Genomic DNA, 25,030 nt, shown 5'->3' with positions numbered 1-25,030 from the left:
TGGACAGGGAAGATACATTTAATGTGACTCTGTACTCCCCTACGTATTTTATCTGGACAGGGAAGATAACAGTTTAATGTGACTCTGTATTCCCCTACTATTTACTCAGAACAGGGAAGATAACAGTTTAATGTGACTCTGTACCCCCCTACGTATTTACTCAGACAGGGAAGATAACAGTTTAATGTGACTCTGTACTCCCCTACGTATTTATCTGGACAGGGAAGATAACAGTTTAATGTGACTCTGTACACCCCTACGTATTTATCTGGACAGGGAAGATAACAGTTTAATGTGACTCTGTACTCCCCTACGTATTCATCTGGACAGGGAAGATAACAGTTTAATGTGGCTCTGTACTCCCCTACGTATTTACTCAGACAGGGAAGATAACAGTTTAATGTGACTCTGTATTCCCCTACGTATTTATCTGGACAGGGAAGATAACAGTTTAATGTGACTCTGTATCCCCCTACGTATTCATCTGGACAGGGAAGATAACAGTTTAATGTGACTCTGTACTCCCCTACGTATTTACTCAGACATGGTAGATAACAGTTTAATGTGACTCTGTACTCCCCTACGTATTTACTCAGACAGGGAAGATAACAGTTTAATGTGACTCTGTATTCCCCTACGTATTTACTCAGACAGGGAAGATAACATTTTAATGTGACTCTGTACTCCCCTACGTATTTACTCAGACAGGGAAGATAACAGTTTAATGTGACTCTGTACTCCCCTACGTATTTATCTGGACAGGGAAGATAACAGTTTAATGTGGCTCTGTATTCCCCTACGTATTTACTCAGACAGGGAAGATAACAGTTTAATGTGACTCTGTATTCCCCTACGTATTTATCTGGACAGGGAAGATAACAGTTTAATGTGACTCTGTACTCCCCTACGTATTCATCTGGACAGGGAAGATAACAGTTTAATGTGACTCTGTACCCCCCTACGTATTTACTCAGACAGGGAAGATAACAGTTTAATGTGGCTCTGTACTCCCCTACGTATTTACTCAGACAGGGAAGATAACAGTTTAATGTGACTCTGTATTCCCCTACGTATTTATCTGGACAGGGAAGATAACAGTTTAATGTGACTCTGTACTCCCCTACGTATTTATCTGGACAGGGAAGATAACAGTTTGATGTGGCTCTGAACTCCCCTACGTATTTATCTGAACAGGGTAGATAACAGTTTAATGTGGCTCTGTACTCCCCTACGTATTTATCTGGACAGGGAAGATAACAGTTTAATGTGACTCTGTACTCCCCTACGTATTTATCTGGACAGGGAAGATAACAGTTTAATGTGACTCTGTATCTCCCTACGTATTCATCTGGACAGGGAAGATAACAGTTTAATGTGACTCTGTACTCCCCTACGTATTTACTCAGACAGGGAAGATAACAGTTTAATGTGACTCTGTACCCCCCTACGTATTTACTCAGACAGGGAAGATAACAGTTTAATGTGACTCTGTACTCCCCTACGTATTTATCTGGACAGGGAAGATAACAGTTTAATGTGACTCTGTACTCCCCTACGTATTTATCTGGACAGGGAAGATAACAGTTTAATGTGACTCTGTACTCCCCTACGTATTTACTCAGACAGGGAAGATAACAGTTTAATGTGACTCTGTATTCCCCTACGTATTTACTCAGACAGGGAAGATAACATTTTAATGTGACTCTGTACTCTCCTACGTATTTACTCAGACAGGGAAGATAACAGTTTAATGTGACTCTGTACTCCCCTACGTATTTACTCAGACAGGGAAGATAACAGTTTAATGTGACTCTGTATTCCCCTACGTATTTATCTGGACAGGGAAGATAACAGTTTAATGTGACTCTGTACTCCCCTACGTATTCATCTGGACAGGGAAGATAACAGTTTAATGTGACTCTGTACCCCCCTACGTATTTACTCAGACAGGGAAGATAACAGTTTAATGTGGCTCTGTACTCCCCTACGTATTTACTCAGACAGGGAAGATAACAGTTTAATGTGACTCTGTATTCCCCTACGTATTTATCTGGACAGGGAAGATAACAGTTTAATGTGACTCTGTACTCCCCTACGTATTTATCTGGACAGGGAAGATAACAGTTTGATGTGGCTCTGAACTCCCCTACGTATTTATCTGAACAGGGTAGATAACAGTTTAATGTGGCTCTGTACTCCCCTACGTATTTATGTGGACAGGGAAGATAACAGTTTAATGTGACTCTGTATCCCCCTACGTATTCACCTGGACAGGGAAGATAACAGTTTAATGTGACTCTGTACTCCCCTGCGTATTTATCTGGACAGGGAAGATAACAGTTTAATGTGACTGTACTCCCCTACGTATTTATCTGGACAGGGTAGATAACAGTTTAATGTGACTGTACTCCCCTACGTATTTATCTGGACAGGGAAGATAACAGTTTAATGTGACTCTGTGTTCCCCTACGTATTTATCTGGACAGGGTAGATAACAGTTTAATGTGGCTCTGTACTCCCCTGCGTATTTATCTGGACAGGGAAGATAACAGTTTAATGTGACTCTGTACACCCCTACGTACTTATCTGGACAGGGAAGATAACAGTTTAATGTGACTCTGTACCCCCCTTCGTATTCATCTGGACAGGGAAGATAACAGTTTAATGTGACTCTGTACCCCCCTACGTATTTACTCAGACAGGGAAGATAACAGTTTAATGTGGCTCTGTACTCCCCTACGTATTTATCTGGACAGGGTAGATAACAGTTTAATGTGGCTCTGTACTCCCCTGCGTATTTATCTGGACAGGGAAGATAACAGTTTAATGTGACTCTGTACCCCCCTTCGTATTCATCTGGACAGGGAAGATAACAGTTTAATGTGACTCTGTACCCCCCTACGTATTTACTCAGACAGGGAAGATAACAGTTTAATGTGGCTCTGTACTCCCCTACGTATTTATCTGGACAGGGTAGATAACAGTTTAATGTGGCTCTGTACTCCCCTGCGTATTTATCTGGACAGGGTAGATAACAGTTTAATGTGACTCTGTACTCCCCTACGTATTTATCTGGACAGGGAAGATAACAGTTTAATGTGACTCTGTACTCCAGCATTTTAGATTTGAGATCAAATGTTTCATATGAGACAAAGGAACAGAATGTCACCTTTTATTTGAGGGTATTTTCAGGGTATCTGTTCTACCATTTAGAAATAAAATCACTTCATGTATCTAGTCCCCCCATTTGAATGCGTCATAAGTATTTGGACAAATTCACTTACATTGGGGCAAAAAAGTATTTAGTCAGCCACCAATTGTGCAAGTTCTCCCACTTAAAAAGATGAGAGAGGCCTGTAATTTTCATCATAGGTACACTTCAACTATGACAGACAAAATGAGAAAAAGAAATCCAGAAAATCACATTGTAGGATTTTTTATGAATTTATTTGCAAATTATGGTGGAAAATAAGTATTTGGTCAATAACAAAAGTTTATCTCAATACTTTGTTATATACCCTTTGTTGGCAATGACAGAGGTCAAACGTTTTCTGTCAGTCTTCACAAGGTTTTCACACACTGTTGCTGGTATTTTGGCCCATTCCTCCATGCAGATCTCCTCTAGAGCAGTGATGTGGGAGAACTTGCACAATTGGTGGCTGACTAAATACTTTTTTGCCCCACTGTATACGTGTATTAAAGTATTTGGTCCCATATTCCTAGAACGTAATAACTACATCAAGCCTGTGACTCTACAAACGTGTTGGATGCATTTTCAGTTTGTTTTGGTTGTGTTTCAGAGGATGTTGACCCAATATAAATGAACGGTGTTGGGTTCTGAGAATATGAAATATACTTATTCATGAACATGAGGGAGATAATGAGGGGTAATGTATAACGTTTACATTATATCAGGGATCCTATTGAAAGCGATCACGTGGCAGGCATTGATAAGGGGAGAGAGCCATGGATTAGTGATGAAGGGGGGTCGAGGTCAGGCATTGATAAGGGGAGAGAGCCATGGATTAGTGATGACGTGGGGGGTTGAGGTCTAGCATTGATAAGGGGAGAGAGCCATGGATTAGTGATGAAGGGGGGTTGAGGTCAGGTCAGGCATTGATAAGGGGAGAGAGCCATGGATTAGTGATGAAGGGGGGGTCGAGGTCAGGTCAGGCATTGATAAGGGGAGAGAGCCATGGATTAGTGATGACGGGGGGGTCGAGGTCAGGTCAGGCATTGATAAGGGGAGAGAGCCATGGATTAGTGATGAAGAGGGGTCGAGGTCAGGTCAGGCATTGATAAGGGGAGAGAGCCATGGATTAGTGATGAAGGGGGGGTCGAGGTCAGGTCAGGCATTGATAAGGGGAGAGAGCCATGGATTAGTGATGACGGGGGGGGTCGAGGTCAGGTCAGGCATTGATAAGGGGAGAGAGCCATGGATTAGTGATGAAGAGGGGTCGAGGTCAGGTCAGGCATTGATAAGGGGAGAGAGCCATGGATTAGTGATGAAGGGGGGTTGAGGTCAGGCATTGATAAGGGGAGAGAGCCATGGATTAGTGATGAAGGGGGGTCGAGGTCAGGCATTGATAAGGGGAGAGAGCCATGGATTAGTGATGAAGGGGGGTCGAGGTCAGGGCAGGCATTGATAAGGGGAGAGAGCCATGGATTAGTGATGAAGGGGGGTCGAGGTCAGGCATTGATAAGGGGAGAGAGCCATGGATTAGTGATGAAGGGGGGTCGAGGTCAGGCATTGATAAGGGGAGAGAGCCATGGATTAGTGATGAAGGGGGGTTGAGGTCAGGCATTGATAAGGGGAGAGAGCCGTGGATTAGTGATGAAGGGGGGTCGAGGTCAGGCATTGATAAGGGGAGAGAGCCATGGATTAGTGATGAAGGGGGGTTGAGGTCAGGCATTGATAAGGGGAGAGAGCCGTGGATTAGTGATGAAGGGGGGTCGAGGTCAGGCATTGATAAGGGGAGAGAGCCATGGATTAGTGATGAAGGGGGGTCGAGGTCACGTCACGTTAACTTCTACTTCATCACAATCCCGGATCCGGGAGCACCCCCATCAGTAAAAAAGCTGACTAGCATAGCCTAGCATAGCGTCACAAGTAAATACTAGCATCTAAATATCATTAAATCACAAGTCCAAGACACCAGATGAAAGATACACATCTTGTGAATCCAGCCATCATTTCTGATTTTTAAAATGTTTTACAGGGAAGACACAATATGTATTTCTATTAGCTAACCACGATAGCAAAAGACACAACTTTTTTTTCTCCACCATTTTTTTCCTGCATAGGTAGCTATCACAATTTCGACCAAATAAAGATATAAATAGTCACTAACCAAGAAACAACTTCATCAGATGACAGTCTGATAACATATTTATTGTATAGCATATGTTTTGTTAGAAAAATGTGCATATTTCAGGTATAAATCATAGTTTTACATTGCAGCCACCATCACAACTCTCACCAAAGCAACTAGAATAACTACAGAGACCAACGTGAATTACCTAAATACTCATCATAAAACATTTATGAAAAATACACAGCGTACAGCAAATGAAAGACAAAGATCTTGTGAATCCAGCCAATATTTCAGATTTTTTAAGTGTTTTACAGCGAAAACACAATATAGCATTATATTAGCTTACTACAATAGCCAACCACACAACAGCATTGATTCAAGCCAACAATAGCGATAACGAATAAACCAGCAAAAGATATTAATTTTTTCACTAACCTTCTCAAACTTCTTCAGATGACAGTCCTATAACATCATATTACACAATACATATAGAGTTAGTTCGAAAATGTGCATATTTAGCGGCACAAATCGTGGTTATACAATATGAATAGTAGCCAAAATGCAAACAAAATGTCGGGAGAAATCTTGGGAGAGGCACCTAATCTAATCAGTAACTAATCATAAACTTGACTAAAAAATACAGGTTGGACAGCAAATGAAAGATACAGTGAGAATTGGAATGGGGTGTCTAGGTAGATCTGAGGCCGTATAAAAGCTCTTGGAACCGGGGATGCAGTCTTTTCAACGTTCGTCATGACGCGAGACAGACCTCAGGATCTGAAATTTCTGAAAAATCAGAAATGATGGCTGGATTCACAAGATGTGTATCTTTCATCTGGTGTCTTGGACTTGTGATTTCATGATATTTAGATGCTAGTATTTACTTGTGGCGCTATGCTAGGCTATGCTAAGTCAGCTTTTTTACTGATCAGGGTGCTCCCGGATCCGGGATTGTGACCAAGTAAAAGTTAACTGACTTGCCTGGTTAAATAAAATAATTTTGGGGGGGATAATCATGAATGGATCATGAATAATAATGAGTGAGAAAGGTAGAGCCATAAATATCATACCCCTTATTGGTAATTAAATGTTGTATATCTCCACTGTCCTAATGAACAGACAGGGGAGAGTAGGGGAGGGTTTGAAGGAATGGAACAACTCTAATTCAGTCTCCACTGTCCTAATGAACAGATAGGGGAGAGTAGCGGAGGGCTTGAAGGAATGGAACAACTCTAATTCAGTCTCCACTGTCCTAATGAACAGATAGGGGAGAGTAGCGGAGGGCTTGAAGGAATGGAACAACTCTAATTCAGTCTCCACTGTCCTAATGAACAGATAGGGGAGAGTAGGGGAGGGCTTGAAGGAATGGAACAACTCTAATTCAGTCTCCACTGTCCTAATGAACAGACAGGGGAGAGTAGCGGAGGGTTTGAAGGAATGGAACAACTCTAATTCATAGACAGAGCTGTGGATGCAAGGACCGACCATGAGATCAAAATGATTGTTTTAAACACGTTTTGAGTTAAATACAGTGTTTGTTTATATTTGCATTGTTTACACCCAACAGAGTTTTACAACTTATATTTGGGGTTCTGGTGAGGAGCACATTTCAGTGCAATGGCCCTTTGGCTTTAACACCACACATTAGTTCAACAACTACAGAGTTTCTGGCTGTGTTTTTAAGACAGTACTCACTGGTGTTAATCAGATCTTCAGTCTCCTCATCCTCTCCTTCATCTCCCAAAACATCCTCCTCTTCTTTGTTCAATGTTACATCCTCCTCTTCTTTCGAGGTGATAGCCTCCTCTTCCATTCTGAAAGCTTCTACCTCCTCTTCTTCCACTATGACAGCCTCTATCCCCTCTTCCTCTTTCACTCTAAAATGTTCTTTCTCTTCTTTCACTGTAACATCCTTCTCTTCTTCTTTCAATGATATGGCCTCCTCTTCATCATTTTTCATTTTGAAAACTTCTATCCCCTCTTCCTCTTTCACTCTAAAATGTTCCTTCTCTTCTTCTTTCAATGTTATGGCCTCCTCTTCCTCATTTTTCATTCTGAAAACTTCTATCCCCTCTTCCTCTTTCACTCTAAAATGTACCTTCTCTTCTTCTTTCACTATTATGGCCTCCTCTTCCATTCTGAAAACTTCTATCCTCTCTTCCTCTTTCACTCTAAAATGTTCCTTCTCTTCTTCTTTCAATGTTATGGCCTCCTCTTCCTCCTTTTTCATTCTGAAAGCGTCTACCTCTTCTTCCACTCTAAAATGTTCTTTCTCTTCTTCCAATGTGATACTGATAGCCTCCTCTTCCTCCTCTTTCATTCTGAAAGCTTCTTCCTCTCCTTTTACTGTAATATCCCCCTCCTCTTCTTTCATGACAATGTTCAGTGTCAGAGCTTCTTTCTCCGTCCAGCAGACCAGCTCTTCTTTAGAAGGAGGAGAGTAGCTTCCCGTGTGGCTCAGTTGGTAGAGCATGGCGCTTGCAACGCCAGGGTTGTGGGTTCAATTCCCACGGGGGGACCAGGGTTCAATTCCCACGGGGGGACCAGGATGAATATGTATGAACTTTCCAATTTGTAAGTCGCTCTGGATAAGAGCGTCTGCTAAATGACTTAAATGTAAATGTAAATGTAGCTTAGTGAGTTCATAGTCGGGCTAGCTAGCATTAGCGATAAGCTTAGTGCTAGACTCAGTATAATCAACACATTTGTACATTTATCAAGCAAATTACTTTAAGTTAAATAGTAGATACGTAAAGAGGATTGTGTTAAAAACACCGAGATCAATATACACAAAAATGGTCCAAAGAGCTTGTTTTCGGTTGTATGTTGGCTACCAGGCTACGGAGGTGGTTGTTGAAACTGGTGTTGTTGAAACAGCTTCCGGTGTCATGTGGTCCACTAGATATGACGTCACCATCTGAAGACGCATATCGCCGTCAGCTGACTGGAATGGGTAACGCAGTTTAGAAAAATGTATTTGTTTATTAATTTAAAGATGAGCAAATATGTTTTGTCTGACTTCTTACAGCCAATACTTCGTCTATGCAGACCTGTAGCTACATGTGAACATGTACATTATGAATATATACTGGTAGAATAGTTTAATGCAGACCTATAGCTACATGTGAACATGTACATTATGAATATATATTGGTAGAATAGTTTAATGCAGACCTATAGCTACATGTGAATATGTACGTTATGAATATATACTGGTAGAATAGTTTAATGCAGACCTATAGCTACATGTGAATATGTACATTATGAATATATATTGGTAGAATAGTTCCGTGTAGCTCAGTTGGTAAAGCATGGCGCTTGCAACGCCAGGGTTGTTGGTTTGATACCCGCGGGGGACCAGTACGAAAATGTATGCACACACACATGTAAGTAGATCTGCGTCTGCTTTAATGAATAACATGTTAAACAAAATTAAGACCTAGTTAAGGACTTAACTCCAGTTTTGACAACATAATAATGTCAGTTGCAAGCTACGGAGGTGGCTGACTAGCTGCTGTTGTTGAAGAAGCGTCCCGTCCTCTAGATTACACGTCACGCTGGTAGCGTCGCCTCAAAGAAGCACATCGTCATCTGCCGACTGGTGTCATACGTTTATTTTATTTTCAGAACTTTTTTATTTTCATCTATTTTATAAAATACTAATTTTATATTGACATGTATAAAGAGAAGCAAGCAGGTGTTGATTGATTAGACGTCATGACAATTTTAAAACATTACTATCCTACTATTTTGTCATTCAGTGAAACGAACAGATAATTGTTTATTAGTTTATTAAGTAAATGGAGAGTTGAAAGTAAAGAGAAGGGAGGGTCACAAAAGTGACGTTTGGGAAAGATTTGCTCAAGTGCTGAAAAGAGCAAGATGATAGCTACGTCATGTGTGATGAATGTGAGGCACGATACAACTTTGCTCCCATTGGAAACAACGCCAATGATACATCTGGGGTTAGTTATCAGTACGCTGCATTCATAACCAAGTGGGAATTTACCACATACGACTGGGAAAACTCCACATGATCGGCCATCCAACTGGTATTTTACGACTTTACAACTGGAAAATCCCGACCTCCCACTTGGTTACGAACACAGCATTATTGGTTGCCACACCTCAGGTAACCTCATTCACCTGAAAGGGGTGGGGCTATCTCTTTAAATGCCCCCACCTGCAGTCTTTGGCTGTGTTCCTCTGCTCAGACGTTACTGACACCTGACAGAGCTTACAATGCCTGGACAGGTATTTGCACATGTTATAGCAATGGGCTTGTACAAGTGGATCACTGTTGTCAAGTCACCGCCTTTCAAAGTGTGATGCATTTTGGGGATAAAAAGTGTCCTACATGTCGACTACATAAACTTTACAACAACCATTTGATCAAAGATCATAAAGTCGACTCGACTCCTAACCAGCTGTAACTTACAGCCATTGGCTGCATTGGGGAGGCTATATTGTCAACCAATCATCAGGGTGTTTCTGTTTTGACCCACACAAACAGGACCAATCATTTCAACATTTTGTTACTTTACAGCCTTATTCAAAAATATATTAAATTAAATTGTTCCTCATCTATCTTCACACAATACCCCATAATGACAAAAAAAGGTTTTTAGAAATGTTTGCAAATGGGTCAAAAATAAAATAAAAAAAAACACCTTATTTACATAAGTATACAAACCCTTTGTTATGAGAATCGAAATTAAGCTCAGGTACTTTGTTTTTACACGGCCGCTACTCGCTGTTAATTATCTATGCATAGTCACTTTACCCCTACCTACATGCACAAATTACCTGGACTAACTTGTACCCCTACCTACATGCACAAATTACCTGGACTAACCTGTACCCCTACCTACATGCACAAATTACCTGGACTAACCTGTACCCCTGCACGTTGACTAGGTACTGGTACCCCCTGTATATAGCCTCCACACATTGACTAGGTACCGGTACCCCCTGTATATAGCTTCCTCACATTGACTAGGTACCGGTACCCCCTGTATATAGCCTCCTCACATTGACTCTGTACCGGTACCCCCTGTATATAGCCTCCTCACATTGCCTCTGTACCAGTACCCCCTGTATATAGCCTCCTCACATTGACTCTGTACTTGTACCCCCTGTACAATATCATATTACACAAGGACCTTAAGGGACATAAACACAGTTATCGTTCAAACAGGCAGAGTATTTAATTGTCTTAAAATACAGTTCAATTTCTTTTTGCAAGGTAATAAAATGTGGTGTTTTGTTTGTAAATTTACATTTGTGAATATGAAATTTGGTCAAAAGAATAATGAAATGAATTACATTAAATTGTTTCAACCTATTTCTATCGTAGGTAAAGAATCCAAGCAATACATCTCTCCATAATAGTGTAACATCTTCATAAATGTGTTCAATTATAAATCTACTGATGTCTTCCCACAGATTCCTTACATGAATACAAGGCAAAAGAAGATGCAACACTGTTTCTGGGTGGTCATTACAAAATGTACCATTTCAATGTATGTTTTTTAAAACTTCATGTAGTAGTTGGCAGGATAATATTTATGAATAATTTAAAAATAAACTTCCTGAATTTTGTTAATAAGTAGGTATGTGTGTGGCAACATCCAAACTTTTTCCAACAGATGTTATCAATGAAACCATTCCAATAATGCATGACATGAGGTATAGACACAACATCCTGTTGAAAGAAGGTTCATATAGATCTATTGTTGTTGAATGGACCAACATGACATGAGGAATAGATACAACATCCTGTTGAAACAAGGCTCCTATTGATCTATTGTTGTTGAATGGACCAACATGACATGAGGTATAGATATATTGTTGTTGAATGGACCAACATGACATGAGGTATAGATATATTGTTGTTGAATGGACCAACATGACATGAGGTATTGATCTATTGTTGTTGAATGGACCAACATGACATGAGGTATTGATCTATTGTTGTTGAATGGACCAACATGACATGAGGAAGAGACACAACATCCTGTTGAAACAAGGTTCCTATTGATCTATTGTTGTTGAATGGACTAAAAGAGAAACAAATCTTTCCTACTGATGAGTCAACAGGGGTAATCGTAGGTATGTTCTGAGGGTCTTGACACGTTCCTGAATAATAAAGCAACGCCTGAGGGAATGGCATCTAAAATGATTGTAACCTGTTTAGGTGTTACAGGGACCTTGTGAAGTGATCAGAATTCCTTATAATGAAGTAAAAGACCCTCTGCATTTACCAGTTGTCTCACCAATAGGATATTATTTAGGAACCAATATTATAAAAACAAAGAAGTATTTTCATACAACATGTCCCTATTATTTCATATATAATATATGTGCGGAGTAAAATGTACCAGTTGGCTCACCAATAGGATATTATTTAGGAAACAATATTCTAAAAACAAAGAAGTATTTTCATACAATATGTCCCGATTATTTCATATATAATATATGTGTGGAGTAAAAATTATCCTTAAGAAAAGCTGTCGATGAAAAGCAGAGTTTCAATAGAACGTTCTCAATATTATAAACAAACCAACATGAAGCACACGAACTTTTTTTATTTTCATTTTTTTTCTATTTATTTTTATTTTTATTAACAACAAATCAATACAGAAAGTACATAAGGGAACACAAGTATATATAGATTATATATAATGGACAATCTAGCACACGAACTCCGTAGTACAGAGTAGATCAATATGACGGTGCAAAATATTGCATTGTGGGTAATTTAGAAGATAGCCGGAAATAGGTTGTAATAACGCAAAAACATTTGTACTTTTGTACATATGGGTAACCAGATCGTGACTGCAACTTAACCACACTGTTGTTACATTGGTGGGTAAAAATTAATGCTTCCTAAACGTTAACTTGTCTGAAAATTCAAATATTATTTTCTCTCAACTGTTACACTGGTGAGTAAAAACTCATGCTTCCTACACTTTAACTTGTCGTCTGAAGATAAAATATACATTTTATTCAACTGCGTTACCCACTCCAGTCAGCAGATTGCGGTCTGCGACTTTAAGGCAATGCTGCTACTGTGACGTATAATCTAGTGGACGGAACGCTTCTTTCAACAGCAGCAACAGTTGGTCAGCCACCTCGGTAGCTTGCTAGACACAATAGACGAACCAATAAATCTCTTTAGACGCTTTAGTGTATATTAGGAACTGTGTTCTAAACACACTTCTGTCGTTTTGTTAGTTATCCCATTTACGGTGTTGTTATTGGTCATCTAGCTGGCTGGTTAAGTTAGCACTAGCCTAGCTAGCTAACGTCCCCGACAATGAGCTCGCTAAGCTACTCACCTCCTGCTAAAGCAGAGGGGGTCTGCTGGACGGAGAAACAGGGTCTGTGGCTGAACGTTGTCGTAAAAGAGGAGAAGGAAGAAGAGGAGGATGTCACTATACAAAAACAAGTAGAGGCTGAAGCCACGGGTATGCCAAAACATATTTTTTTACTGATCTAACTACGTTGGTAACCAGTTTATAATAGCAATAAGGCACCTCGGGGGTTTGTAGTAAATGGCCAATATACCACGGCTACGGGCTGTGTCCGCGATGCGTCGTGCCTAAGAACAGCCATTAGCCGTGGTATATTGGCCATATACCACACCCCCTCCTGCCTTATTGCGTAAATATAACACATGCCTATAACACATGTATCATGAGCTTAGTTCAACTACCAGAATCCAAAATAAGTTTTTTTTACTCAAATAATGTTTAGAAACAATGTAAATGTAAACCAACACTGTATAGCCTCAACATGGTTAAAACTATAATGTTGATATCATGGATGGTCAGTCCTTTCATCCATAGGTCTGTCTATGAATTTGAGAGTAGTTAAATGTCTCCAGCCCCATCCATCTTATTACCAAAACAGTGGTGGAATTTCAGCTTTGTTATTGTTTGAACTGCAGATTGGTTGATGTGGCTTTTTTTGTTTGTTTACTTCTACAGGATCAGTGTCTCTAAATTTGGACAGTTGCTGCTCTGATGGTAAATAATGTACTTACAGTAATCTTGCTCTGATTTGTCATCCTGAGGATCCCAGTAGTTTTGTTTGATAAAATCCATGTTTATATCCTACCCCGATCCATGTTATATACAGTGTTTTGCATGAATTCCGACTCTTTGAACTTGCAACAAAACAATTTATGAAATCTAAATCGGCAAAATGTTGTTTAACCCGGTCAAGTTCGGTTCCTGTGCAATCCCCAGATTCTCTAGAAGGCAACCAAACTTGTTTCATCATTCTACATTATGTATTGGCTAGGCAACACGTCAATTATACCATGAAGGTCAGCCATCATTACTCACCAATGAGACGAGCTGTGTTCACTTGATTGACAGTGTCTTGGTCCAATGACCACCTATCGTTTTGAAACCTAGCTAGATAGCCAATGAGCTGGGCTTTCCAGCAGTATGTGAATGCCGTTTGTAGGACAAACAGCCATCATGCTAGAGCTGTGCACAACAGAGTTCATTCTCTGGTGAAAGGAAACAGGACACACTGTAGTTTACGTTTCACAGCAGTTCCTTCTCTTCTACAAACTTCTCAAATCTGAAAAAGTTAAACATGGCTACTAAGAGTGGAAAAGCTAAATCAAAGTCCAAGTATAAACATTTTGATGATATTATTGCAGAAATTGACTGGGAGAGTGACACAGAAGGAATGGATGAGGACTCTGTGAGTGACCAGAGTTTTGATTCCAGCGCGGAAGAAATGTTTTTGGAAGGAAAAGATCCACTTTTAGATCAGTAAGTAAAATAGGTTTTTGTTTCTCATGCTAATGCAGTTGTTTAAATGGTTGCGTATTCATTTGAGAGATTTTTCTTGGATTTTTTAAATATATATATGTGTATGTGTATATATATTATTAGTTATTTTTTAAATAGTGTATATATATATATATATATATATATAACACACAGTACAATCAAAGTTTGGACACACCTACTCATTCCAGGGTTTTTCTTTATTTTTTACTATTTTCTACATTGTAGAATAATAGTGAAGACATCAAAACTATGAAATAACACATATGGAATCATGTAGTAACCAAAGAAGTGTTAATCAAATCAAAATATATTTTATATTTGAGATTCTTCAAAGTAGCCACCCTTTGCCTTGATGAGAGCTTTGCACACTCTTGGCATTCTCTCAACCAGCTTCATGAGGTAGTCACCTGGAATGCATTTCAATTAACAGGTGTACCCTGTTCAACCCTGTTGAGGTGGACACATAGGCTATGCTACTACATTGTATGTTATGTTGGCTATGACATACTGTGGCTTTCTTAATGTCTTATTGGTCAACATATTTCATTATAGTGATTGTGTTCCACCCGTAATGTATTGATGCAGGGCTCACCCGTAATGTATTGATGCAGGGCTCACCCGTAATGTATTGATGCAGGGCTCACCCGTAATGTATTGATGCAGGGCTCACCCGTAATGTATTGATGCAGGGCTCACCCGTAATGTATTGATGCAGGGCTCACCCGTAATGTATTGATGCAGGGCTCACCTCTACTAAAATAAAGGTTAAATAAAATAACAGTAAACTTGAGATCTAACTGAATGTGTTTTAATCCTCAATAGTGGTAGAGACTCTGACTCTGATGACCTCTGGGTGCCACTCCAAAGAGACCACAGTCCTCCATCCCCTACTCATTCAAACGTAGGAACTGGTTCCTCCAGTATGACCCCTGCTGCTGCTGCCTCTGGCTCCACACCCACCCTGGCCCGGCCATCTAGAGGTGTGAAGAAGTCAGCCCAGAAGCGGAGAAGGGCTGGTGAACCAGCGGCAACTACCACCGAGGCAGAGGACCGCTGGCACACTGTGCTAGAGGATGACGTGGAGCCACTTATACCAACATTTAGACCGAGAAGGCAGCCAGGACCTCAGCTGGACATGACTGTAAAGTACAGCCCCCTTCATCTTTTCCAGATGTTTTTCTCCTTGTCAGTTCTTCATTCGCTGGTGTCTAACACCAACAAGTATGGGGCTAAGAAACAAGTAGGCAAGAAAGAGGCATGGAAGCCCATTTCCATCCAAGACCTGTACTGTTACATCTCACTGGTTATTTACATGGGGCTCGTGAAGTTGAATAACCTGAAGGACTACTGGAGAAGCTCAACACTCTACCAACTGCCTTTCCCCACCACTGTCATGTCATCTAACAGGTTTCTGACTATCTCACGGGCACTTCATATCAGTGACCCACAAGTTGACGACGACAATGACAAGAAGAGAGGCACATCAAGCTTTGATAGGCTCTGCAAAATCAAACCTCTCTACCCCAGCATGGTTGAGGCCTGCAAGACCCATTTTCAGCCCAACCAGAACGTGTCCATAGATGAGAGGATGGTAGCCTCAAAGGATACAAATGGCCTCAAACAATATACGCGTAACAAGCAAACAAAATGGCCTTACAAACTGTTTGTTTTGGCCGATTCTGTGTGTGCCTACACTTGGAATTTGTTTGTTTACGAGGGGAAATCCATCCCAGACACCGGTAAGGGACTTAGTTATGATGCAGTTATGGAATTATTGGATTTTCAACTGCTGGGGATGGGCTACAAACTGTTTGTGGACAACTTCTACACAAGCCCTACCCTGTTCACAGACCTGAGGAAGCTGAATGTGTGGGCTTGTGGCACCATTTGTCCCAACAGAGTGGGTTTTCCCAAAACAAAAGTAAACGACATGCCAAAGAGGGCTGATAGGGGTACCATGCGATGGATTCGTAAAGATGACCTGCTCTTTGTAAAGTGGATGGATACCAGACAGGTGGTCATGTGCTCCAGTGTCCACAAATCGTACAGTGGCGATCACGTTGTCAAGCGTGTGAAGGACGCTAATGGGGCATGGACCACTAAAGATGTCCCCATTCCTGCTGCTGTAAAGGATTACAACAAGAGCATGGGAGGTGTGGATCTGTCAGACGCTCTGATAGGCTACAACAATGTTCTCCACAAGACAATGAAATGGTACAGGACATTGTTCTATCATTTCATTGACATTGCTGTGGTGAATGCATTCGTCCTTCATGAGGAAATGGCTAAGAGCTGTGGACAGACCCCCATGACACAGCTAGCCTTCAGAGAGCTGCTCATCCAGGAGCTTGCTGGCTACGGCACAAAGTCCACTGCAGCACCTTCTGTCCGCTCTACATCTGTCCCCTCTACTCCTGTCGCCAGTGGTGTTCACCTGCCAAAATACATCACTGCAGACCTGAATGTGCCTCTGGGTAAAAAGAGCACAGCAGGGAGGCGTCGTTGTGTTCTGTGCCACAAGAAATCTCCCATCACCTGCTCTACTTGTTCTGTTACCCTCTGCTTGACAGCAGAGAGAGACTGCTATGGGACTTGGCATCAGCAGCACAATCTGGTGTAGAGGTGTTACCCTCTGCTTCACAGCAGAGAGAGACTGCTATGGGACTTGGCATCAGCAGCACAATCTGGTGTAGAGGACTGTGGTTTAAAAAAACAAAAAATCTAATTGTAAATAGTTTCCCCCCCCCCCTTCTCACTTTGTGTGTGGTTTGTGGTGCATTTATGACATTAGATCAGTGTTGGCTGCTAACTTGGCCCTTATCTTAAATAGTTCACTTCTGTGTTGGATCAGCGTTCTCGTCTTATGTTAGTACCTTTTACGTAGGGAAGCTAAAGATCCATTATGAATGACATTCCTAGAGGTATGTGTCAACTTACATTTTTTTATTGCCATAGCATTTTAGTATGTTCTCTATAGTCATTAAGTTTTGGGCAAACTCATGAGGGACACCTGGGAAAACTTCATACTAAATATGATGTAGTGCTGTCATTCTTCAACGTATCAGTCTGACACTTTGCTGCCATGTGGTGGACAACAGCTAAATGATCCTTTCAGCTTCCTGTCTCAATGTAAAGGCCTTTTCTTTTGCATTTCAACTTCCTGTCTCGATGTAAAGGCGTTTTCTTTTGCATTTCAACTTCCTGTCTCAATGTAAAGGCCTTTGCATTTCAACGATGATCAAATAAAAATAGAAGAAAAAAATTCTGTTTGTTTTATCTTATTTTAGATCTATTGGCTCCTGAGTGGCACAGCGGTCTAAGGTACTACAGACCCTGGTTCGAATCCAGGCTGTATCACAGCGGCCTAAGGCACTGCATCTCAGTGCAAGCAGCGGCACTGCAGTCCCTGGTTCGAATCCAGGCTGCATCACATCCGGCCGTGATTGGGAGTCCTCCCACATTCTGAATTCTTGCACTTTCGTCCACCCCAGTTTTATCATTGTAATGTGATACAACAAGTGTTAACGGTTTGCTTTAGGACCGGATCCCTCAGCTGTTTTCAGTTTACAGTCTGCTGGATTTAGGACTGGCCGTCCAACATGATGCATGCCCACCATGGTACTGGTTGTCCAACATTATGCCCACCATGGTACTGGTTGTCCAACATTATGCATGCCCACCATGGTACTGGCCGTCCAACATTATGCCCACCGTGGTACTGGCCGTCCAACATTATGCCCACTATGGTACTGGCCGTCCAACATTATGCCCACCATGGTACTGGCCGTCCAACATTATGCCCACCATGGTACTGGCCGTCCAACATTATGCCCACTATGGTACTGGCCGTCCAACATTATGCCCACCATGGTACTGGCCGTCCAACATTATGCCCACCTTGGTACTGGCCGTCCAACATTATGCCCACCATGGTACTGGCCGTCCAACATTATGCCCACCATGGTACTGGCCATCCAACATTATGCCCACCATGGTACTGGCCGTCCAACATTATGCCCACTATGGTACTGGCCGTCCAACATTATGCAAGCCCACCATGGTACTGGCCGTCCAACATTATGCCCACCATGGTACTGGCCGTCCAACATTATGCCCACCATGGTACTGGCCGTCCAACATTATGCATGCCCACCATGGTACTGGCCGTCCAACATTATGCATGCCCACCATGGTACTGGCCGTCCAACATTATGCATGCCCACCATGGTACTGGCCGTCCAACATTATGCCCACCACGGTACTGGCCGTCCAACATTATGCAAGCCCACCATGGTACTGGTCGTCCAACATTATGCCCACCATGGTACTGGCCGTCCAACATTATGCCCACCATGGTACTGGCCGTCCAACATTATGCCCACCATGGTACTGGCCGTCCAACATTATGCCCACCATGGTACTGGCCGTCCAACATTATGCCCACCATGGTACTGGCCGCCCAACATTATGCCCACCATGGTACTGGCCGTCCAACATTATGCCCACCATGGTACTGGCCGTTCAACATTATGCCCACCGTGGTACTGGTCGTTCAACATTATGCCCACCATGGTACTGGCCGTCCAACATTATGCCCACCTTGGTACTGGCCGTTCAACATTATGCATGCCCACCATGGTACTGGCCGTCCAACATTATGCCCACCGTGGTACTGGTCGTTCAACATTATGCCCACCATGGTACTGGTCGTCCAACATTATGCCCACCATGGTACTGGCCGTCCAACATTATGCCCACCATGGTACTGGCCGTCCAACATTATGCCCACCATGGTACTGGCCGTCCAACATTATGCCCACCATGGTACTGGCCGTCCAACATTATGCCCACCATGGTACTGGCCGTCCAACATTATGCCCACCATGGTACTGGCCGTCCAACATTATGCCCACCATGGTACTGGCCGTCCAACATTATGCCCACCATGGTACTGGCCGTCCAACATTATGCCCACTATGGTACTGGCCGTCCAACATTATGCCCACCATGGTACTGGCCGTCCAACATTATGCCCACTATGGTACTGGCCGTCCAACATTATGCCCACCATGGTACTGGCCGTCCAACATTATGCCCACCATGGTACTGGCCGTCCAACATTATGCCCACTATGGTACTGGCCGTCCAACATTATGCCCACCATGGTACTGGCCGTCCAACATTATGCCCACTATGGTACTGGCCGTCCAACATTATGCCCACCATGGTACTGGCCGTCCAACATTATGCCCACCATGGTACTGGCCGTCCAACATTATGCCCACCATGGTACTGGCCGTCCAACATTATGCCCACCATGGTACTGGCCGTCCAACATTATGCATGCCCACCATGGTACTGGCCGTCCAACATTATGCCCACCGTGGTACTGGTCGTTCAACATTATGCCCACCATGGTACTGGTCGTCCAACATTATGCCCACCATGGTACTGGCCGTCCAACATTATGCCCACCATGGTACTGGCCGTCCAACATTATGCCCACCATGGTACTGGCCGTCCAACATTATGCCCACCATGGTACTGGCCGTCCAACATTATGCCCACCATGGTACTGGCCGTCCAACATTATGCCCACCATGGTACTGGCCGTCCAACATTATGCCCACCATGGTACTGGCCGTCCAACATTATGCCCACCATGGTACTGGCCGTCCAACATTATGCCCACTATGGTACTGGCCGTCCAACATTATGCCCACCATGGTACTGGCCGTCCAACATTATGCCCACCATGGTACTGGCCGTCCAACATTATGCCCACCATGGTACTGGCCGTCCAACATTATGCCCACCATGGTACTGGCCGTCCAACATTATGCCCACCATGGTACTGGCCGTCCAACATTATGCCCACCATGGTACTGGCCGTCCAACATTATGCCCACCATGGTACTGGCCGTCCAACATTATGCCCACCATGGTACTGGCCGTCCAACATTATGCCCACCATGGTACTGGCCGTCCAACATTATGCCCACTATGGTACTGGCCGTCCAACATTATGCCCACCATGGTACTGGCCGTCCAACATTATGCCCACCATGGTACTGGCCGTCCAACATTATGCCCACTATGGTACTGGCCGTCCAACATTATGCCCACCATGGTACTGGCCGTCCAACATTATGCCCACTATGGTACTGGCCGTCCAACATTATGCCCACCATGGTACTGGCCGTCCAACATTATGCCCACCATGGTACTGGCCGTCCAACATTATGCCCACCATGGTACTGGCCGTCCAACATTATGCCCACCATGGTACTGGCCGTCCAACATTATGCATGCCCACCATGGTACTGGCCAGCTGCTATTTGAGAACTCATCTGGTTTAGACATCAAACTCTTATTGCACTTCATACATATATTTTTTTTAACCTTTATTTAACTGGGCAAGTCAGTTAAAAACAAATTTTTATTTACAATGACGGTCTACACCGGCCAAACCCGGACGACGCTGGGCCAATTGTGCGGAGCCCTATGGGACTCCCAATCACAGCCCGTTGTGATACAACCTGGAGTCAAACCAGGGTGTCTGTAGTGACGCCTCAAGCACTGAGATGCAGTGCCTTAGACCGCTGCGTCACTTTGGAGCCGTTGTACAACTGTTTTTAGAGAATATTGTACTGCAAGGTATGCTATATGTGTAAGGTATGCTATATGTGTAGGCTATGCTATATGTATTAGCTATGTGTGTTAGCTATGCTATATGTGTAGGCTATGCTATATGTGTATGCTATATGTGTAGGCTATGCTATATGTATTAGCTATGTGTGTTAGCTATGCTATATGTGTAGGCTATGCTATATGTGTTAGCTATGCTATATGTGTAGGCTAAGCTATATGTGTAGGCTATGCTATATGTGTTAGCTATGCTATATCTATTAGCTATATGTGTAGGCTATGCTCTATGTGTTAGCTATGCTATATGTGTTAGCTATGCTCTATGTGTAGGCTATGCTATATGTGTAGGCTATGCTATATGTTTTAGCTATGTGTATTAGCTATGCTATATGTGTTAGCTATGCTATATGTGTTAGCTATGCTATATGTATTGGCTGATATGCAGCAGTCGTCTTTAAACCTCCATTCTAGGATACATTACACAAACACTTCTTTCTATATACATGTTTTTATTTGGGTTTCTGTGCAAAGTACATGATTGGAATGTTTCTTTAAGCCTGCAGCTCGATACTTGAAATGAGACATATAATCAGGCCAAAACACGATTCAAAAACGCTATTAACTGACATGGATAGGTAGCTAATGAAACACAAATGGATATTTACAGTAGCTGGCTATTCAAACTTTAACATTGGCTGGCTTTCAACGGTTTGGCGAGCCCACAATGGTTTGGTGCAACGTGGCCCATCCTGCTCTGCTGAACTGGCACTGGAACCTGTCCTGGACGTTCGCCCATGAGATCCTCCCGGTCAGGGCCGTTATGCATTCCGGAGGCATGGCGAGGACACCCGCGTGCCCCCGACCAGGCCGCGGCCAAGATGAGTCAGTGGGCCACTTGCTTTGGGTGTGCAGAGCCGCCAGGGACCTGTGGAAGGAAGCAGGCCCCCTGATCTCCCCGTGTCTGCCAGCAGGGGAGGACCTAATGCCCCCAGCTCGTGCTGTATGTGGTGGACCGAAGGCCTATTCCACCGAAGGCCTTCACCTCTGGCCCACCCTCATGTGTCTGAAGGAAGCACTGTGGTAGGTAGCAGAACGAGTAGAGACCAGGCAGTGCCCATGGTAGCCACGGAAGCCCTGGGGTGGTACAGAAGAAAGGGGGCCTCGACCCCAGGCGAAGGGTCCCCCACAACACCCATGGCCCCGGCGGCCATGGCCTGACAGCGATGCTCCTAGGGGAGGGATCTCCTCTGGGCCCCGATGGACAGGACGGTAATTGATTCGAAGGAGGCTACTTTGATAAGGACTCACCCCGTTCCTGTACAAAGGACCAAAGACAGCCTGAAAGAAAAAAAATACTTTTTAACATAGTTTTCATGTCTTAAACATGTTTTACCTTGTTAAATCATTTGTACACATGTTAAATGGCTTTTACAGAATTTGATGGGTTTTTTACAAGGACAATTTACTTTTATTTATGGTTGTTTCTATTGTTTTTAAAACATGTCCTTTTTAACAAATGTAATAACACTGTTTTATGTTTTTATGCCGTTTTTCTGTGTATAAAATGATGTGCAAAAATATATGAGCTGTTTTAAAAGAACAATAACATTTTTCCCCCAAAAATAAGAAAATTGGCTAGCTTTCAATACATTGGATAAATGGTGGAGTTCCCTCTTCATACTATCCAGATAATTATTTTAAATTTACTCTAAAACATATTATTATCTAATTTCAGTGTTTGGGAGCTAGATATATCTGTTTCTCTTCATCAGACAGCAGCTCACGTTTTCACAAGAAGGTGTAGTTACATCGTAGATTAAAGCACGCCATTGGCTGTCTACATCACGAGGGGTCTGTACGGGACCTCTGATTGGTTCCAAGTTTAGGAGTTCGGCAAATTTGCCTGAACAGACAGAGTGTTAAAATATACTTTTTATGAGAAAATGTGCAACAATTGAAGGTGACAACAAAAGTTATAGTCATAACAATATTTTACTGTGATATTTTGCCCACTCCAGTCAGCAGATGGCGGTTTGGGGCTTTTAGGTTATGCTGCTACTGTGACGTATAATCTAGTGGACGGAACGCTTCTTTCAACAGCAGCAACAGTTAGTCAGACACATCGGTAGCTTGCTAGACAAAATAGACGAACCAATAAAGCTATTTAGTGTATATTAGCTAATGTGTTTTAAACCCACTTCTGTCGTCTAGTTAGTTATCCGCTTTAATGGCATATTTACGGTGGTGTTATTAGTCTGCTAGCTGGCTTGTTAAGTTAGCATTAGCCTAGATAGCTAACATCTCCGACCATGAGTTCACTAAGCTACTCTCCTGCTAAAGAAGAGGTCTGCTGGACGGAGAAAGAAGGACTCGTGAAAGAGGAGGAGGACGAGAAGGATGTTACAATACAACAAGAAGTAGAGGGTGAGGCTGTTACAGGGAAAGAAGAAGAGAAAGACGTTACAGTGAAAGAAGAGGGAGACGCGTTTAGAGTGAAAGAGGAGGATGTTACAGTAAAAGAAGAGGAGGAAGAGAAAGAGGAGGATGTTACAGTAAAAGAGGAAGAGAGAGAGGTGGATGTTACAGTAAAAGAAGAAAAGAGAGACGTTAAGGTGAAAGAAGAGGAAGACCCGTTCAGAGTGAAAGAAGAGGAGGATGCAGTTTTTGGAGTGAAAGAGGAGGAGGGGGAGATGACTGTCACATCGAAAAAGGAAGAGGAGGAAACTGGATATCTGGGCCCGGTTTCCCAAACGCAACTTACGCCGTACAATGGTTCTAATGATGATCTTTGTCGTGAAATGGTTTTGAAAAGCCGTGCCCTGATTAACACTCGTAAGTACTGTCTTAAAAACAGAGGCACAAACTCTGCAGTTGTTGAACTGATGTGTGGTGTTTAAGGGGAAATCTGCAATTGCTACATCCATATTTTAACTTTTAAATTGTTTATTTATAGCCATTGATTCTTGAAGAATATAACACATGCCTCATAACCTGTCTCCTCCCCTTCATCTACACTGATTGGACAGGATGTAACAAGTGACATCAATAAGGATCATAACCTTTAACCTCGTCAGTCTGTCATGGAAAGAGCAGCTGTTCATAATGTTTTGTACACTCAGTTTATAAAGTCTTCTGTCCCTGTAAGTTCACATGTGGAACTGCATGAAATGTGTTTTAGTTTCCCATCATTTAGAAATGTGATCCCAATGTCCTACATTGTCCTCTTTATTAATAGAAAGACTCATATACAGTATAGTATTAGTTTAAAACTAAAATGGACCAATCCTGGATCGCCCCCTGTATTATCAGCCACTGAAATAGGAGAGACTTTGTCCCCTCTCTGTTTGTCTACTCAACCCCCATGTAGCCCATAGCAACCTGATGACTCAGAGTCATGTCATGAACAAGTACAACGGTCACCGTGGGGGAAAATAACTGATGTTCACCATCTGGGACCATTCAACTGTCTAGATTTACCAGGTTATTACTTCTAAATAAACTGTTCACCATCTGGGACCATTCAACAGCCTAGATTTACCAGGTTATTACTTCTAAATAAACTGTTCACCATCTGGGACCATTCAACAGTCTAGATTTACCAGGTTATTACTTCTAAATAAACTGTTCACCATCTGGGACCATTCAACAGTCTAGATTTACCAGGTTATTACTTCTAAATAAACTGTTCACCATCTGGGACCATTCAACAGTCTAGATTTACCAGGTTATTACTTATAAATAAACTGTTCACCATCTGGGACCATTCAACAGCCTAGATTTACCAGGTTATTACTTCTAAATAAACTGTTCACCATCTGGGACCATTCAACAGCCTAGATTTACCAGGTTATTACTTCTAAATAAACTGCTGTTGACCATCTGGGACCATTCAACAGTCTAGATTTACCAGGTTATTACTTCTAAATAAACTGTTCACCATCTGGGACCATTCAACAGCCTAGATTTACCAGGTTATTACTTCTAAATAAACTGTTCACCATCTGGGACCATTCAACAGTCTAGATTTACCAGGTTATTACTTCTAAATAAACTGCTGTTCACCATCTGGGACCATTCAACAGTCTAGATTTACCAGGTTATTACTTCTAAATAAACTGTTCACCATCTGGGACCATTCAACAGCCTAGATTTACCAGGTTATTACTTCTAAATAAACTGTTCACCATCTGGGACCATTCAACAGTCTAGATTTACCAGGTTATTACTTCTAAATAAACTGTTCACCATCTGGGA

At 42.4% G+C, this 25,030-nt stretch overlaps 2 protein-coding genes across 3 annotated transcripts in view; one reads left to right on the top strand and one right to left on the bottom strand.

Moving 5' to 3' along the window:
• The window catches only part of LOC120023518 (calmodulin-regulated spectrin-associated protein 3-like), a 25,377-nt gene extending 17,925 nt beyond the window's left edge, over window positions 1–7,452 (bottom strand). The window contains exon 1 of the mRNA XM_038967546.1: window positions 7,414–7,452. Within this exon, the coding sequence (XP_038823474.1) occupies window positions 7,414–7,452 (39 nt within the window). The remainder of the gene's footprint in view (window positions 1–7,413) is intronic.
• Window positions 7,453–12,138: 4,686 nt separating this feature from the next.
• LOC120018471 (piggyBac transposable element-derived protein 4-like) lies at window positions 12,139–17,393 on the top strand. 2 transcript variants are annotated; one of them, XM_038961708.1, is made up of 4 exons: window positions 12,139–12,182; window positions 13,307–13,345; window positions 13,993–14,107; window positions 14,951–17,393. In XM_038961708.1, exons 3-4 carry the CDS (start codon window positions 14,022–14,024, stop codon window positions 16,746–16,748), a joined length of 1,884 nt encoding a protein of 627 aa, XP_038817636.1. In that variant the 5' UTR covers window positions 12,139–12,182; window positions 13,307–13,345; window positions 13,993–14,021; the 3' UTR covers window positions 16,749–17,393. The 2 variants fall into 2 exon arrangements, with proteins under 2 accessions (XP_038817636.1, XP_038817626.1); XM_038961698.1 differs by lacking the exon at window positions 12,139–12,182 and adding an exon at window positions 12,530–12,784.
• Window positions 17,394–25,030: the final 7,637 nt, after the last annotated feature.

This window comes from Salvelinus namaycush, chromosome 2 (assembly GCF_016432855.1).
Source record: "Salvelinus namaycush isolate Seneca chromosome 2, SaNama_1.0, whole genome shotgun sequence".
Classification (NCBI taxonomy): domain Eukaryota; kingdom Metazoa; phylum Chordata; class Actinopteri; order Salmoniformes; family Salmonidae; genus Salvelinus; species Salvelinus namaycush.
This window is presented reverse-complemented; position numbering and strand designations above follow the sequence as displayed.

Coding starts and splice junctions, on each gene's coding strand:
- LOC120018471 (XM_038961698.1), top strand. CDS start 12,634: ATGAGCTCGCTAAGCTACTCACCTCCTGCTAAAGCAGAGGGGGTCTGC. Junction 12,785..13,306: donor AGTAGAGGCTGAAGCCACGG/GTATGCCAAAAC, acceptor TTACTTCTACAG/GATCAGTGTCTCTAAATTTG. Junction 13,346..13,992: donor GGACAGTTGCTGCTCTGATG/GTAAATAATGTA, acceptor ATATTATTGCAG/AAATTGACTGGGAGAGTGAC.